Below are 15,264 nucleotides of genomic sequence, written 5' to 3'. Positions count from 1 at the left end.
TAGGTAAAAAAATCCACAAAATTTGTACTTACCAAATTGTGGTTAGCTTAGCAGCCATAAGCCACAGTCACTAAGTTTAGATGGGTGTGTTTTGTCTTTTTTGAGCAAGGAATCATGTGTTTTCCCCTCAAACAAAGACTCTATTATCAAGCAAAACCTATCAAGTGCTATTCCTGTCCAGATCTGGTGGTCCACAATGCGAGGGTAAGAACATGATGATCGTCAGACAGAGAATCACAGAGCACACCGTTCACAACCTAGGGCGACTTCGCCAATAAGTGGCATCAAGTCAACCACCACATTTCTTTAAGACATTGACAAATACTGATGGTAAAAAAAGATGATGTTGTTGGTTTCTATCAATCAAAATGTCATTGCTGGGTTTTGTAACCAGAGTCATGAGGATTCAAACTGAATTAGACATTGTCAAGCCAAGTATGGCTCCCTTATTAAGTCTGCAGACTTAAGTCCTTGTGTGACTCTTGTGAGACTCCACAGAGCGCAAACTATGCAATGGGCTCGTGCAAGCGTTACCTTCAGGTGCGAGAGGCAATTCTGGAGGAAGATGTGCCAGTTGTTGAGGAAGAACTGTTTCTGGCTAACGCACAGCAAGCATGTCACCAAGGGATACAGGGCCTGAAAAAAAAAAAAAAGTGCATCAGTAACGAAATACTAAAAGAGGATGTTTAATTTTAGAGTAGACTGAGGGCAGCAATGACCGCGGTAGCAAAGTGAAACTGTGAAGTTCAATACTGCAGCATCGAGAGTTCAGGCACAGCAATGGGGTATTTTTTTCAGCAAGAAAAATTACTGCTGCAGCAAAGTGGACACTGTGGAGATGAGATTACGGCACAAAAACAAGGGTACGCTAATGTTAGCATGTGTGTTTATTTTTGGCACTTCCAGCTGTGCGTCCTCTGACGTTACAATGACTATATGGTTGAGAAGGGCTGTGTTAAAGGGGAACTGCACTTTCACAATCCCTATGTGAGACAAAAACATGCATTCTAATTAGAGATGTCCGATAATATCGGCCTGCCGATATTATCGGCCGATGAATGCTTTAAAATGTAATATCGGAAATTATCGGTATCGTTTTTTGTTTTTTATCGGTATCGTTTTTTTTGTTTTGTTTTATTTTAAAATTAAATCAAAATAAAAAACACAAGATACACTTACAATTAGTGCACCAACCCAAAAAACCTCCCTCCCCCATTTACACTCATTCACACAAAAGGGTTGTTTCTTTCTGTTATTAATATTCTGGTTCCTACATTATATATAAATATACATCAATACAGTCTGTAAGGGATACAGTCCGTAAGCACACATGATTGTGCGTGCTGCTGGTCCACTAATAGTACTAACCTTTAACAGCAGTTAATTTGACTCATTTTCATTAATTACTAGTTTCTATGTAACTGTTTTTAGATTGTTTTACTTTATTTTTTATTCAAGAAAATGTTTAATTTATTTATCTTATTTTATTTTATTTTTTATTTTTTAAAAAGGACCTTATCTTCACCATACCTGGTTGTCCAAATTAGGCATAATAATGTGTTAATTCCACGACTGTATATATCGGTGTCGGTTGATATCGGTATCGGTAATTAAGAGTTGGACAATATCGGAATATCGGATATGGGCAAAAAAGCCATTATCGGACATCCATAATTCTAATTCTTATATACAACTCGTACTAAACAGCTAACAGTGTATAGCTAATAGGAGTCAACTATTGCGGCCATAAAGCTTTTTAAAAAACATCCAAAAACCGCCAACGATACTCCATTTAAATGTTGTGACCTGCATATTAGCCACGTAACCACGTGTTGCAGTCATTGTTATAATAAAAACAAATGCAGAGGAACTACTTTTAGAAAAGCCTTAATCAGAGGTAAGTAGCAACTGCAGCTATTGAGCCGGTGATTTGCTGCATCCCCTCCGAGTTGGTAAAAGTTAATACTAGAATATAAACAATGGCTCTTATTTTTATAGTAAATGGTTGTGGCCCTAAACCAAGAGATTGTTCAACTTTGAAATACAATTTCGATCCGCAGACACTCACTACATTTCCATGCACTAAATTAGTTTGATTTCTAAAATAGTTAAGTTTTTTTTGTCCAAGTATCCATGTACACTCTCAAATGTGACTATTGGTCAAACGCCAGGTGGCTCCCGTACAATGGGGGGCATTTATTTCATTTTATCGCGGATTAATTGCTTTTCTGGTTTACCAATGACGTCACACTAGGCATTGCGGATCCTTACAACTTGTTTTAACTGTAATATTGGCACGGATTACAAATATTACTCTAATGGCTATGCTAATGTTAAATAGCAGACAGCATCAAGAAATTATCCTGGATTGCGCTACAAACATGACGCTACTACCAAAAATGTATCGGGTCGGATGCAAAGAAAGGCGGCGGAATAGTTTTTTTTCCAAAGGAATTTTCGGACGAAAATCATGGAAACAAAACATTTGAATGTCTCCAAGTTCATTCATGGAAGGACTTAAATCCAAAGGAAAAGACCGTTCGTGCCCCGACTGATATCCAGAGGAAGGTTGCTATTAATCTGGACTATCTTGCCTGTTGTGCAGAAAGTTACACAAATGCAGCGTGAAGAGGTTTGTGTATGCTTTATTATTTGCCTTTAATATACCTGCTTTATTATCTTTTATTTCATTTGTATTTTGTTTGGGAGTCCGAATTAAACCGGCATTTTACATTTCCTTAGCTACCTTCTTAAATAAATCTCGGGTTAGTTTTTTCTACAATCAATGCACTTTAAAATGTTTTGTCTTTTAATTTGTGAAGCAAATTAACACTCCTCTTTATTACAATTGTTGCTGTTTTTATTGAATAGTATCTGTTTCCGGGTTGTATCCCGCGCGTTGAGACTGGCGCATGTGCAATACGAAGGGTCCTCTCCAGCCGCACACAACCCCTCGAGAGATCTGTTTTCCAATCGCATAATTCAAGTGTGTTAGTCCAACTTTTCGAAAACCCAAACACGATTGGATTAAGGTGTTTCCAAGCTTATTTATAGTCAAACCATTTGAAAAATAGGACTAATTTAGCACATAGATATGAGAGACTGACTGAGAGAAAGACACAAAAAGACACTCGTTTGCGCCTACATTTTGTTTGGTTTTTTACCTAATTAATTAATTAATGATCTAAACGGGGAACGCGGGAAGTCTTGTGCTGAAAGATATAGACAACCTATCGGTCAGCATCCTACTGAGAGCAGACTAAGTACAGTAAGTGATTGTTTTATTATGTTCGTAGTTTGTAGTTCTTGGTTAGCACTACTGCTGCATGATGCTTAGTGTTTCCCTAGAGCTGGATCTGGTTAACAGTCAGTTTTTTAAAACTTGTAGCTAATCATCCTTATATTCAGCCTAAAAAATATAAGGTTCTGGATCACCATTTGTCCCAAAATAGTCGTTGTCGGCTCTCACGAAGTCTGCCATTATTAGTAGTGTTGTTGTTGTTGAAAGCGAAAGAATGCACTCTGTGAAATCAATGAGCCGCTGTAATGTTTATAAGGAGCAAAATACGTAAATATTCCATGTTATTATGAATGTGCTTGTAACTAAGTTACATACATACAGGATGTATATAAAACGTTTTTGGATGTTTTTTAGAGAGCATAAGCGGAATACAACGAATGCCTATTAACTGCATTGTTAGCCACCGTTTGCTGGAGTTTATTTACCGAATGCATAAAAAAAGACGTGTTCTTGTCTTACATATATGGATTGTAACTGATTTTGGCCAATGTCGGGCAAAATTCCCAAAAAAGTGCAATTGCCATTTAAGCAGAGGATGTACCATGCAGTATAAAAAGGGGAATTAGAACAGTCTTAATACAAGTTCTATCAGTTAAATAACCAAGACATATCTACTTTGTGTGGATGCGTTTCATCGATGAAAAGCATAAGTAACACGGAGAAAACAGTCTGACTGACCAAAGAGTGTTTCTTTCTGGAGCTAAGGTCAAACGTCGTCTGGTAAAGCATCTCCACAAAGTTTTTCAGGCACGGCACATTGACTTCGTTTTTCACCGCCTGAGGACAAAAGACAAGATTATTACCGAGGGGGTGGGGGAATAACCCAATTACACTCAGCAGAGATGCATTTGTATGTAGAGAGGAGAACAAACATGGGGGAACTGGCTTCACTCACAGCGGCGACAGGGATGAGGATCTCCACAAAGAGGCCTGCGAGAGCATGTTTTATGTCTTTGTCCTTGACTTCCAGGAAGTACTGGGCACACTCCTGAGAAGACATCAGCAGCAAGATCAGTATTAGTACAGAAAAATGCAACAATAAGCCAATTAAAAAGTCCAAATCATATTTTCTATGTCAGGGATTCTGAAACTGTTGTACGTGTACAACTAATGGTACACCAAAGAGTGACTTGATTCAAGTACAGTGTTGTATTTTACAATATTCAAACACAGTGTTACTGTTCAAACTGTGTGTAATGTTACCATGACCAAATATATTAAGTATACTTGTTAAATAAAACCTCTGCCTTGTTCTTAATGAATACGTACGCCTACTATGCTACTGTATTTCAATGTTGGCCATTGTGGGCGGTACTAGGAGAGCCAAGGTTTTTTCTAAGGTGGTACTTGGTGGAAAAGGTTTAAGAACCACTGTTCTAAGTCATTAGTCTAGAGCATTGGTTCTCAAATGGGGGTACGCGTACCCCTGGGGGTAATTGAAGGTATGCTAAGGTGTACGTGAGATTTTTTTTTAAATCTTCTAAAAATAGCAACAATTCAAAAATCCTTTCTAAATATATTTATTGAATAATACTTCAACAAAATATGAATGTAAGTTCATAAACTCAGTGAAGCACAAGCTCAGGTTTCTCACTAAAATGTCTGTCAAAAAGAATTGTGAAAAGAAATGCAACAATGCAATATTCAGTGTTCACAGCTAGATTTTTTTGTGGACATGTTCCATAAATATTGATGTTAAAGATTTCTTTTTTTTGTGAAGAAATGTTTCCAGATGGATCTCTATTACAATCCCAAAAGAGGGCACTTTAAGTTGATGATTACTTCTATGTGTAGACATCTTTATTTATAATTGAATCACTTGTTTATTTTTCAACAACAGTTTTAGTTATTTTTATATATTTTTTTCCAAATAGTTCAAGAAAGACCACTACAAATGAGCAATATTTTGCACTGTTATACAATTTAATAAATCAGAAACTGATGACAGAGTGCTGTATTTTACTTCTTTATCTCTTTTTTTCAACCAAAAATTTTTTTTTCTGATTAGGGGGTACTTGAATTAAAAAAAATGTTCACAAGGGGTACATCACTGAAAAAAGGTTGAGAACCACTGGTCTAGAGCTCCATTTTCTCTGTTTTTTTTTGTTACCACATAACAGTACTTGTGATGGCAAAGGGGAAAAGTGTGTTAAAGACCATGGAACCGGAAATTTTACTTATTGTGTGTTCTTGCTGCAGCTAAGAACAACACGGCTAATAAATCAACATGATTAACCAAAGAAAACGTTTAGAAACACAATGTACGCCGCAAAGTAAAGTAGTCTTTATGTGACGAGACTCCCCTCCCCGGCAAATGTATTAAAATCAAAAGATTGTTTGATGTTAATAGGTTATCCTTGAATACTGGCAAAACTAAGCATGTGTGGGTGCCTCATCATACACTATATTGCCAAAAGTATTTGGCCACCTGACTCACATATGAACTTAAAGTGCCATCCCATTCCTAACCCATAAGGTTCAATATGATGTCGGTCCACCTTTTGCAGCTATTACAGCTTCAACACTTCTGGGAAGGCTGTCCACAAGGTTGCGGAGTGTGTTTATTGGAATTTTCCACCATTCTTCCAAAAGCGCATTGGTGATGGTGGTCGAGAAGACCTGGCTCTCAGTCTACGTTCTAAATTAATCCCAAAGGTGTTCTATCGGGTTCAGGTCAGGACTCTGTGCAGGCCAGTCAAGTTCATCCACACCAGACTCTGTCATCCATGTCTTTATGAACCTTGCTTTGTGCATTGGTGCACAGTCATGTTGAAAGAGGAAGGGGCCCGCTCCAAACTGTTCCCACAAAGTTGGGAGCATGGCATTGTCCAAAATGTTTTTGTATCCTGGAGCATTCAAAGTTCCTTTCACTGGAACTAAGGGGCCAAAAACAACCCCACACCATAATTCCTCCGCTGACCCCTCTCTGTCAGTTTTGGTGGCCTACCACTTCGTGGCTGAGCTGCTGTTGTTCCCAAACTTTGTGTTCATAGTAGCACGCTTTGTGTATTATTCATTAGAATAATACACAAAGCGTGCTACTATGAACATACCAATCCATTATTTATAAGTTCTAATGTGTTAAAATTTTCAGATATTGTGTTTTTAAAAACAATGGAAATGATGTTTCGAGTAAAGAACAACAGCCTTCCAGCTTGTATTCTTAGGTTATTTCAATTAAGAAGAGAAAACCATTATTTACGGGGGGTATTGATTTTTGAAATAGGTAAAGCAAGAACAAATATTAAATACAAATGTATTTCAGTTTTAGGAGTTAAATGGTGGAACAAGCTCAGCGATGAGTTGAAGACATGTACTTCTTTGTTAAGGTTTAAGAAAACATTGAAAGGTGAGATAATTGAAAATTATAAAATATAGTAACAATCACTTTCATCCCATTGATTTAGATTTTTTTTTTTTTAACATTGATGTTCCAGGTAATCTTATTTTCAGTGAAGGTATAGGATAGGCAAATATAAGCTTTGGTTTCAGCCTATTCCTTTTTCGGTCATGCTTTTTCTTTTCTTTTCTTTTCCTTTTGTGTGTAAATGTGTATGATTGTTATACTGTATATGTATAGTCTGTACTCTTAAACTGGTCACACAAAATGGTTAATGGTTGATGGTTGATTATATGACAGAAATAAACTTATTTCAACTTATTTCAACTTCTTATAATAAAGCCAACAGTTGACTTTGGAATATTTAGGAGCGAGGAAATTTCACGACTGGATTTGTTGCACAGGTGGCATCCTATGACAGTTCCACGCTGGAAATCACTGAGCTCCTGAGAGCGGCCCATTCTTTCACAAATGTTTGTAGAAACAGTCTCCATGCCTAAGTGCTTGATTTTATACACCTGTGGCGGGGCCAAGTAATTAGGACACCTGATTCTGATCATTTTGGATCTAAAACTATTGCTATTCTACATAAGGTTAATGCATTGCCAAATAAAAAAAGCTTTGTCTATTTGGAATACTTCACTCATTGATTCGTATCTGACATATTGCATTGAAGTGTGTAAAATTGTGAGTCATTCTTATCTAAATGAGAAAATGTGAACATCCGAGCAGTCAGCATCCTCGTGACAGCAGACCTTGTACAGTAAGTGATGTTTTATTATGTTTTTTGGCTCTCATGATGTGATTGGTAATCAGTGATGTTTTCGAAGGAAAAAGCAAATGCCGCGATGCGTTTTTTAAATGAATGCGCCGCCTAATGCTTAAAATATGTAAATATGATATGTTATTATGAATGTGTTGGTTACTACATTTATAAATACTTAGTGTGTATATAAAACTTTGATGTAAGTGTTTGGATGTTTTTTTAGAATGCTTTATAAGCAGAATAGAGTGACTCCAATAGGCTACATTGTAAGCACACTTTTGATCGCTTGTATTTACTATTTAGAATGTATTAAAACAAGAAAAACATGTGTTTTGTCTTACATAAGGGTTGTGAACGATAGGCAAAAGTCCAAAAAAGTGCAGTTCCCATTTAATGAACTGGTACAGTACAAAAGGTATAAAGCACATAGGTCACATCTATTTAACAACATTCCAAAAAGATTTGAAAACCAGAAAGTAATTATAACCTGAAATTAACTAAGATTTTTTTTTTTTTTTTTTTTTTTAATCTAGATTTATAAAAGCAACAAGTGAAAATGCATTTCAATCAAGTGTCTCAGCAAATGAAACAAAATTGATTATGGAACAAAATGTAAATCTCTTTGTGTATTAAAAAAAAAAAAAGCAAATATGATGATGAAAAGATATGACTGAGTAAACTGATGTTTTAATTTATTTTTTGTTGTATGTTATTATTAAATATGGCATTAATAGTTCTGAGTTGAATACCTAATTATTTGTTTTAATACTGTATCAATTATATTGAATTATTATTGAGTGAATTCAATTTGAATTAAAATAGTACACACTGTACGACATTTTATTTTGTTAAGTTCCACCCTTCTGTTTAGACTTGGATGAGAGTTCAGAATTGTATTTGTTTTTAAATCACTTTTTTTTTTTTTTTACAATTGTATGACATATAAAAATTAAAAAATATGGGCAGAACAGTTAAGAAATGTTTTATAATGACAACAGTTTGATTGTAGAACTGATCATTTCACGTGTATTCGGTTCCCATGGGTTTGGTATGGATTGTTCTCCACCTTGGGAGGTGTTCCGCTGTCAAACTGTAGTTAAATTCAACCTGGCTTCGTGATGTTTTGAAATCTCAAAGTAAAACAAAGCTCCTGAACACGGACCTGGGCTCTAGTAAAACCACCATTAGAAAGCGAGATGGGATGAAATGAGAACATAAATCACAACGTGCTTCATTAGCGTGGTTATGAGTCAACAAGCAGTGCTTTGCAGAGAGATTCATGGAAAAACTACCTCTGCCTTCATGGCTCTTTCCCCCAAAATTATATAAAGACACATATGCGTACTTCTTGGCAAGTATTGTGGCTGTTATTCATCAGGTTTTATGAGCCTGTGCGACCCCGGGCTACCGGCTTCGAACAAAGAGGAAGCAATAAAAATAACGTCTGGTGTGACTTGGCAAATAAACTTATCATCCACGTGATACGTGCATTCATAGGCGTCCGTAATTCTACCTGCATGAACTGGAAAGAAGCCTCAAAATCCTCCACGGGATACATCTTCACCCGAAAGAACTTCATGCCCATGATGAGTGTGATGATGCTCTGGACGACGTTAGGACTCTGCTCTTTTTGCCGCTGCTCCTTGAGCTCTGTGATGAATTTCTTTCTCACCGCTTGAAACCTAGGCGCACAAACGTACGGGCGTGAGCGCTCAGGCAAAGCATGACATTTGAGGCGGCAAAATGTACTCACTTGGACTGCGTGAGAACGCCGATGACCTCGGCATACAAGTCTGCAATGATGTGCACGTTGCCTGTGTTGGAGCCACAGCATCTACAAATAGCGGTGACAAAAACAATAGGCTTTCCGTCATTTAGAGCAGTACAAAATAAATCTTCATATTTTGAAACGTTAGAGACGAGCACCAAAACACAGCTGATGTCACAAACAATACAGAGCTACCATGCACACTTACTTACCCCTCTTTGTGTTTAAAGTGCTTAAATGCCAGGTTAAGAACTTCATGCACTAAAGCATCTGGCACCGGATGAAGAGGAATCTGTGACAAACATCGACAAATTACTCTTATTAGAAGCACTGATATGTTTTCCTTCATTTCACATTGCGACACTTCATTTCCTTAAGCAACAAAGCCAAGGGCAAGTTAGCGTCGGTCTCCGGGGCACGGCTTTAAGAATGTTGCTCAAATTTGGACTGTCTACTTTGGACACGCACCAAAAGGCGGCTCTGGAAATGGTGGAAGTGTTGATTTACAAGGCACCCCTGTGGGCGAAGCCCTTAGTAACATCAGTGCAATACATTCCTAAACAATAGAGCAGTGGTTCTCAAACGTGTTTTACCAAGTACCACCTCAGAAAACACTTGGCTCACCGAGTATCACCATAATGACCAACATTAAAATACTGTAGCATAATAGGTATTCATTAAAACAAGGCAGAAGTTTTATTTAACAAGTATATTTAATATTTTTGTCCACTGTAACATTACACACAATTTGAACAGTAACACTGCATTTAAATATAGGAAAATAAAACACTGTACTTCAATAATGAATCAAATCTTTGGTGTATGATGGAACCAGCGTCCCACTTGTACACTGTTTTTCAACCTTTTTTGAGCCAAAACACATTTTTTGCTTTGAAAAAATGCGCAGGCACACCACCAGCAGAAATTAACAAACAAAACTCAGTTGACAGTAAAAAGTTGTCGTCGCAATTGTTGCATGACTTTAAACCATAACCAAGCATGCATCAATATAGCTCTTGTCTCAAAGTAGGTGTACTGTCACCACCTGTCACATCACGCCCTGACTTATTTGGAGTTTTTTGCTGTTTTCCTGCGTGTAGTGTTTTAGTTCTTGTCTTGCGCTCCTATTTTGGTGTTTTTTTCTCTTTTGTTGGTATTTTCCTGTAGCAGTTTCATGTCTTCCTTTGAGCGACATTTCTCGCATCTACTTTGTTTTAGCAATCAAAAATGTTTCAGTTGTTTTTATCCTTCTTTGTGGGGACATTGTTGATTGTCATGTCATGTTCGGATGTACATTGTGGACGCCGTTTTTGCTCCACAGTAAGTCTTTGCTGTCGTCCAGCATTCTGTTTTTGTTTACTTTGTAGCCAGTTCAGTTTTAGTGTCGTTCTGCATAGCCTTCCCTAAGCTTCAATGCCTTTTCTTAGAGGCACTCACCTTTTGTTTATTTTTGGTTTAAGCATTAGACACCTTTTTACCTGCATACTGCCTCCCGTTGTTTCCGACATCTACAAAGCAATTATCTACCTGCTGCCACCTACTGATATGGAAGAGTATTACACGGTTACCCTGCCGAGCTCTAGACAGCACCGACACTCAACAACAACACATAATTTGCAGACTGTATTTACTGGTTTGCAAAAAATATTTTTAACCCAAATAGGTGAAACTAGATAATCTCCCACGGCACACCAGACTGTAGGGACAATGGTTGAAAAACACTGCACTCGTACACATACCACCGCTTGAGAATCACGCAATAAAGCATTCAATGCTTACAATGCTAGGATTACCCAAAAACTTCACACCCGATGCTTCGCCCTAATAGTTAATACATGTTAATGCCATCATTAAGGCACTCCCCATTTAATTTCCTTAATTATTGTCACAAGGCACATGTGAGAAGACTAACGAAAACTTGCATTCAAAGTAAAGCAGACAGATCACCTGTTTAAGAACTTCCACTGACACGAGACAAAAAATGAAATCTATGGCTAGGTCCCTCCTCTCCAACAGGTAATCTTTATCCCGGTGCTGCTCATCTCTGCGAAAAAGGACAAGCGAAAGCATTGTAGACAAGGAAGGAAATGAATCTCCTAATAAAAAAGTGAATGATGATAATACTGATCTCACCCTTTAGACTTTGTGCTGGAACGAGGCCTGTACTCGTGAGACTCGTCTTCGGTGCCGCTCTGCCGCCTGTACCAGTCGAGCAGTGTACGCAGTAGGGAGGGCAAACAGTGTTCGGCTACTGAGCTCATAGAGCTTATTAACTGGAAAACAACAACCGTCACATGGACATGGTCATTTAATAGCACACATACAACATACAACAATGGCTGATAAAATGTAGATAGTTTAGGTGCTTTACTTTTGTATCGCTGAACATGTATTCAAAGTTTCTGGCCACAAACAAACTGCTGGTGTTTTTTGGGGGAATTTTTTCAAAAAATGTGTTGCATCGCTACACTAAGAAACCAATACAAAAGGTAATTATATCTACCGATTAATTGGAAAAATAATCAATCAATTTAAAGGGGATCTATGATGACTTATAAATGTTACAATGTCAAATGTTTAACAATGCCGAAGCGTCAAATCATGAGGTTCATGCAGTTTTGGATGCCTCCGTTCGCCATACTTGCCAACCTTGTGACCTCCGAATTCGGGAGATTGGCGGGGGGGGGAAGAGTTAGTGCTGCAAGGGGTTCTGGGTATTTATTCTGTTGTGTTTATGTTGTTTTACGTTGCGGATGTTCTCCCGAAATGTGTTTGTCATTCTTGTTTGGTGTGGGTTCAGAGTGTGGCGCATATTTGTAACAGTGTTAAAGTTGTTTATATGGCCACCCTCAGTGTGACCTGTATGGCTGTTGATCAAGTATGCGTTGCATTCACTTATGTGTGTGTAAAAGCCGAATATATTATGTGACTGGGCCGGCACGCTGTTTGTATGGAGGAAAAGCGACAGGTTGTAGAGGACGCTTAAGGCAGTGCTTTTAAGGCACGCCCCCAATATTGTTCAAAATCGGGAGGAATCCGGGAGAATGGTTGCCCCGGGAGATTTTCGGGAGGGGCACTGAAATTCGGGAGTCTCCCGGGAAAATCGGGAGGGTTGGCAAGTATGCCGTTCGCGGGGTTTTGCAGTCTGGCCACGTTCTGACATCACAGTGAGATGGCCGTACCTATTTGGACATTAAGTCAAGCTTTCAGGCAAAGGGGGAGGAGCTCCGCTTTTTTTATGCAGAGTCTGAATCGATCGACGAGTGTAGCGGTGTACCTAATGTTGTGACCGGGAGACTCTATATAATGTTTATGAAGCTTATTTTCGACTGTGTCTGGAAACAAAAAAAAAAAAAAAAAAAAGCGGTGACGCCTTTAAAATTTAGTTAGTGTAAATTCTTAAAAGATAAATTCTGGAGAGGTTGGGCCATGATTTAATTTGCAATTTGGGAACGCCGCCGCAAACACTCTCAAAACAACTAAAAAAATGTGTTATAAAGGTGGAGCAAAATTTCCACCAAAGCCTATTCAATACATATTTCTACGTATTAAGTGTTTCTTAACCATTCCATTGTTGGGCAGCGAGCGGCCCCAAATGTCTGTTTCTCTGCTGTGGCTGTATGGGCCGCAGCGGTAGTCAATTGTAATACACTTTTCCACCACTTGTGGCGGTAATGACAATATCAAACAAACAGAAGAAGTTTTGAGCAAAAATCATAAAAGTCACTTAAGCGCAAGAATTATGACTAAAGTGGTAAAGATGTATTTTCATTTGCACTTTAATTTTATTGACAGTTTACATAAAAAACATACTGTATATATTATTAATTACTGATTTAGTTAGCATATATTTATTTTAGTATGTACATTCAGTTTTTAGGAGTCTCTTCTTTTGCAATATATTTGATTAGTATTTATTTTTGTAATCAGCTCTACAAGAAACACTTTTAATGTGTACTGCGTGGGAATTTTGTACGCCTCTGTAACATACTGTACAGAAAGGCTCCGTACCGAAAAATTCCCGACCCAAATACTCACTAAATATAGCAGCAAAGTTGCTACGTTAACAACATGATCCCTCTTTAAATTCTTATTTTTATTTATACAGGGACAGATCAGGTGCGTGTGAGCTATGTTAAGAAGGAGAGTAACGGTGCATACCGCCACCTAGGACTGGGTGATATACCAGTACTATAAGTAATACCAGTATATTTTAGAAAGCGGTATATATTTGAGACAATACCGCCATACCGGTATTTTTTAATGTGCCTTTGTTACGGCCGTTGAATCTTCTCTGCCCCTGACAGGCGAAGCACATGGCATTCCTATTTGGCTCATCTCCGCCCCTTGCGTGTTTACGGAGGCGTCTTTAATGCGCACTGTGATGCGCATGAAACTTTTTTTTTTTTAAATTTATAAGTACGGTGGCGCGGTACAAACTTTTCAACTCCCGAGTTATGCAATGCTTTGGACAGCGACTGCATTTGGCGATTGGTGAGTGACTACAGCTTTATTTACACATACACCAATTTGCTTTAGAACCTATATCTCTCCTTGTAGCAACCTTGTCACTAATCTCATCTGTTTATGTTGTTCACGCCTTAGCACAGAAGCTAACGATAGCTCCTCTCTGTTGCTCACTCGGTGTGTCAAATGTTTAGCTACACCTCGGTTTAAAAGTGCCTCTCCCCATAGCCTGTGTGGACTACGCTACTGTAACGTAGCGGCTGGGGGGAAAAGTTGTTTTTAAACTGAACAACCAGCGGCTTTCACCATAGTGAGTGAGTAGAACCTCAATCAATCCTGCGCAAAAGTGGCTATAAACCTAATGTTAGTGAAAGAAATTAACGAAACTGCTTTGACATAGTAACGGCAGCATATTACGTTACTACTAGAGATGTCCGATCATGGCTTTTTTGCCTATATCCGATAGTCCGATATTGTCCAACTCTTAATTGCCGATTCCGATATCAACCGATATTGATATATACAGTCGTGGAATTAACACATTATTATGCCTAATTTTGTTGTGATGCCCAGCTGGATGCATTAAACAATGTAACAAGGTTTTCCAAAATAAATCAACTCAAGTTATGGAAAAAAATGCCAACATGGCACTGCCATATTTATTATTGATGTCACAAAGTGCATCATTTTTTTTAACATGCCTCAAAACAGCAGTTTGGAATTTGGGACATGCTCTCCCTAAGAAAGCATGAGGAGGTTGAGGTGGGCGGGGTTGGGGGGGTGGGGGTGGGTAGGGGGTAGCGGGGGGTGTATATTGTAGCATCCCGGAAGAGTTAGTGCTGCAAGGGGTTCTGGGTATTTATTCTGTTGTGTTTATGTTGTGTTACGGTGCGGTTACGGTGTTCTCACGAAATGTGTTTGCCATTCTTGTTTGGTGTGGGTCCACAGTGTGGCGCATATTTGTAACAGTGTTAAAGTTGTTTATACGGCCACTCTCAGTGTAACCTGTATGGCTGTTGACCAAGTATGATTTGCATTCACTTGTGTGTGTGAAAAGCCGTAGATAATTATTTGATTGGGCCGGCACGCAAAGGCAGTGCCTTTAAAGTTAAAGTTAAAATTAAAGTACCAATGATTGTCACACACACACTAGGTGTGGCGAAATTATTCTCTGCATTTGACCCATCACCCTTGATCACCCCCTGGGAGGTGAGGGGAGCAGTGGGCAGCAGCGGTGGCTGCGCCCGGGAATCATTTTGGTGATTTAACCCCCAATTCCAACCCTTGATGCTGAGTGCCAAGCAGGGAGGTAATGGGTCCCATTTTTAAAGTCTTTGGTATGACTCGGCCAGGATTTGAACTCCCAACCTACCGATCTCAGGACGGACACTCTAACCACTAGGCCACTGAGTAGGTATAAGGTTTAAGGTTTATTGGCGCTCTGTACTTCTCCCTACGTCCGTGTACCACTCCGTACAGCGGCGTTTTAAAAAGTCATAAATTTTACTTTTTCGAAACCGATACCGATAATTTCCGATATTACATTTTGATGCATTTATCGGTCGATATTATCGGACATCTCTAGTTAATACAAAGAACAAAAATAATCTGTGTACTCAACA

General features: G+C 38.5%; 1 protein-coding gene across 14 annotated transcripts in view; it reads right to left on the bottom strand.

Moving 5' to 3' along the window:
- fryl (furry homolog, like) overlaps positions 1-15,264 on the bottom strand; it is a 195,034-nt gene that overhangs the window by 92,924 nt on the left and 86,846 nt on the right. For all 14 annotated transcript variants that reach the window (XM_061978068.1, XM_061978069.1, XM_061978061.2 and 11 more), the window contains 8 exons: positions 11,309-11,448; positions 11,123-11,219; positions 9,388-9,467; positions 9,161-9,241; positions 8,921-9,089; positions 4,197-4,289; positions 3,980-4,078; positions 535-636 (listed from right to left, as the gene is read on the bottom strand). In XM_061978068.1, the coding sequence (XP_061834052.1) occupies positions 535-636; positions 3,980-4,078; positions 4,197-4,289; positions 8,921-9,089; positions 9,161-9,241; positions 9,388-9,467; positions 11,123-11,219; positions 11,309-11,448 (861 nt within the window). The remainder of the gene's footprint in view (positions 1-534; positions 637-3,979; positions 4,079-4,196; positions 4,290-8,920; positions 9,090-9,160; positions 9,242-9,387; positions 9,468-11,122; positions 11,220-11,308; positions 11,449-15,264) is intronic.

This window comes from Nerophis lumbriciformis, linkage group LG18 (assembly GCF_033978685.3).
Source record: "Nerophis lumbriciformis linkage group LG18, RoL_Nlum_v2.1, whole genome shotgun sequence".
Classification (NCBI taxonomy): Eukaryota; Metazoa; Chordata; class Actinopteri; order Syngnathiformes; family Syngnathidae; genus Nerophis; species Nerophis lumbriciformis.
The sequence above is the reverse complement of the archived record's forward strand: the minus strand, read 5'-3'. Positions and strand labels throughout refer to the sequence as shown.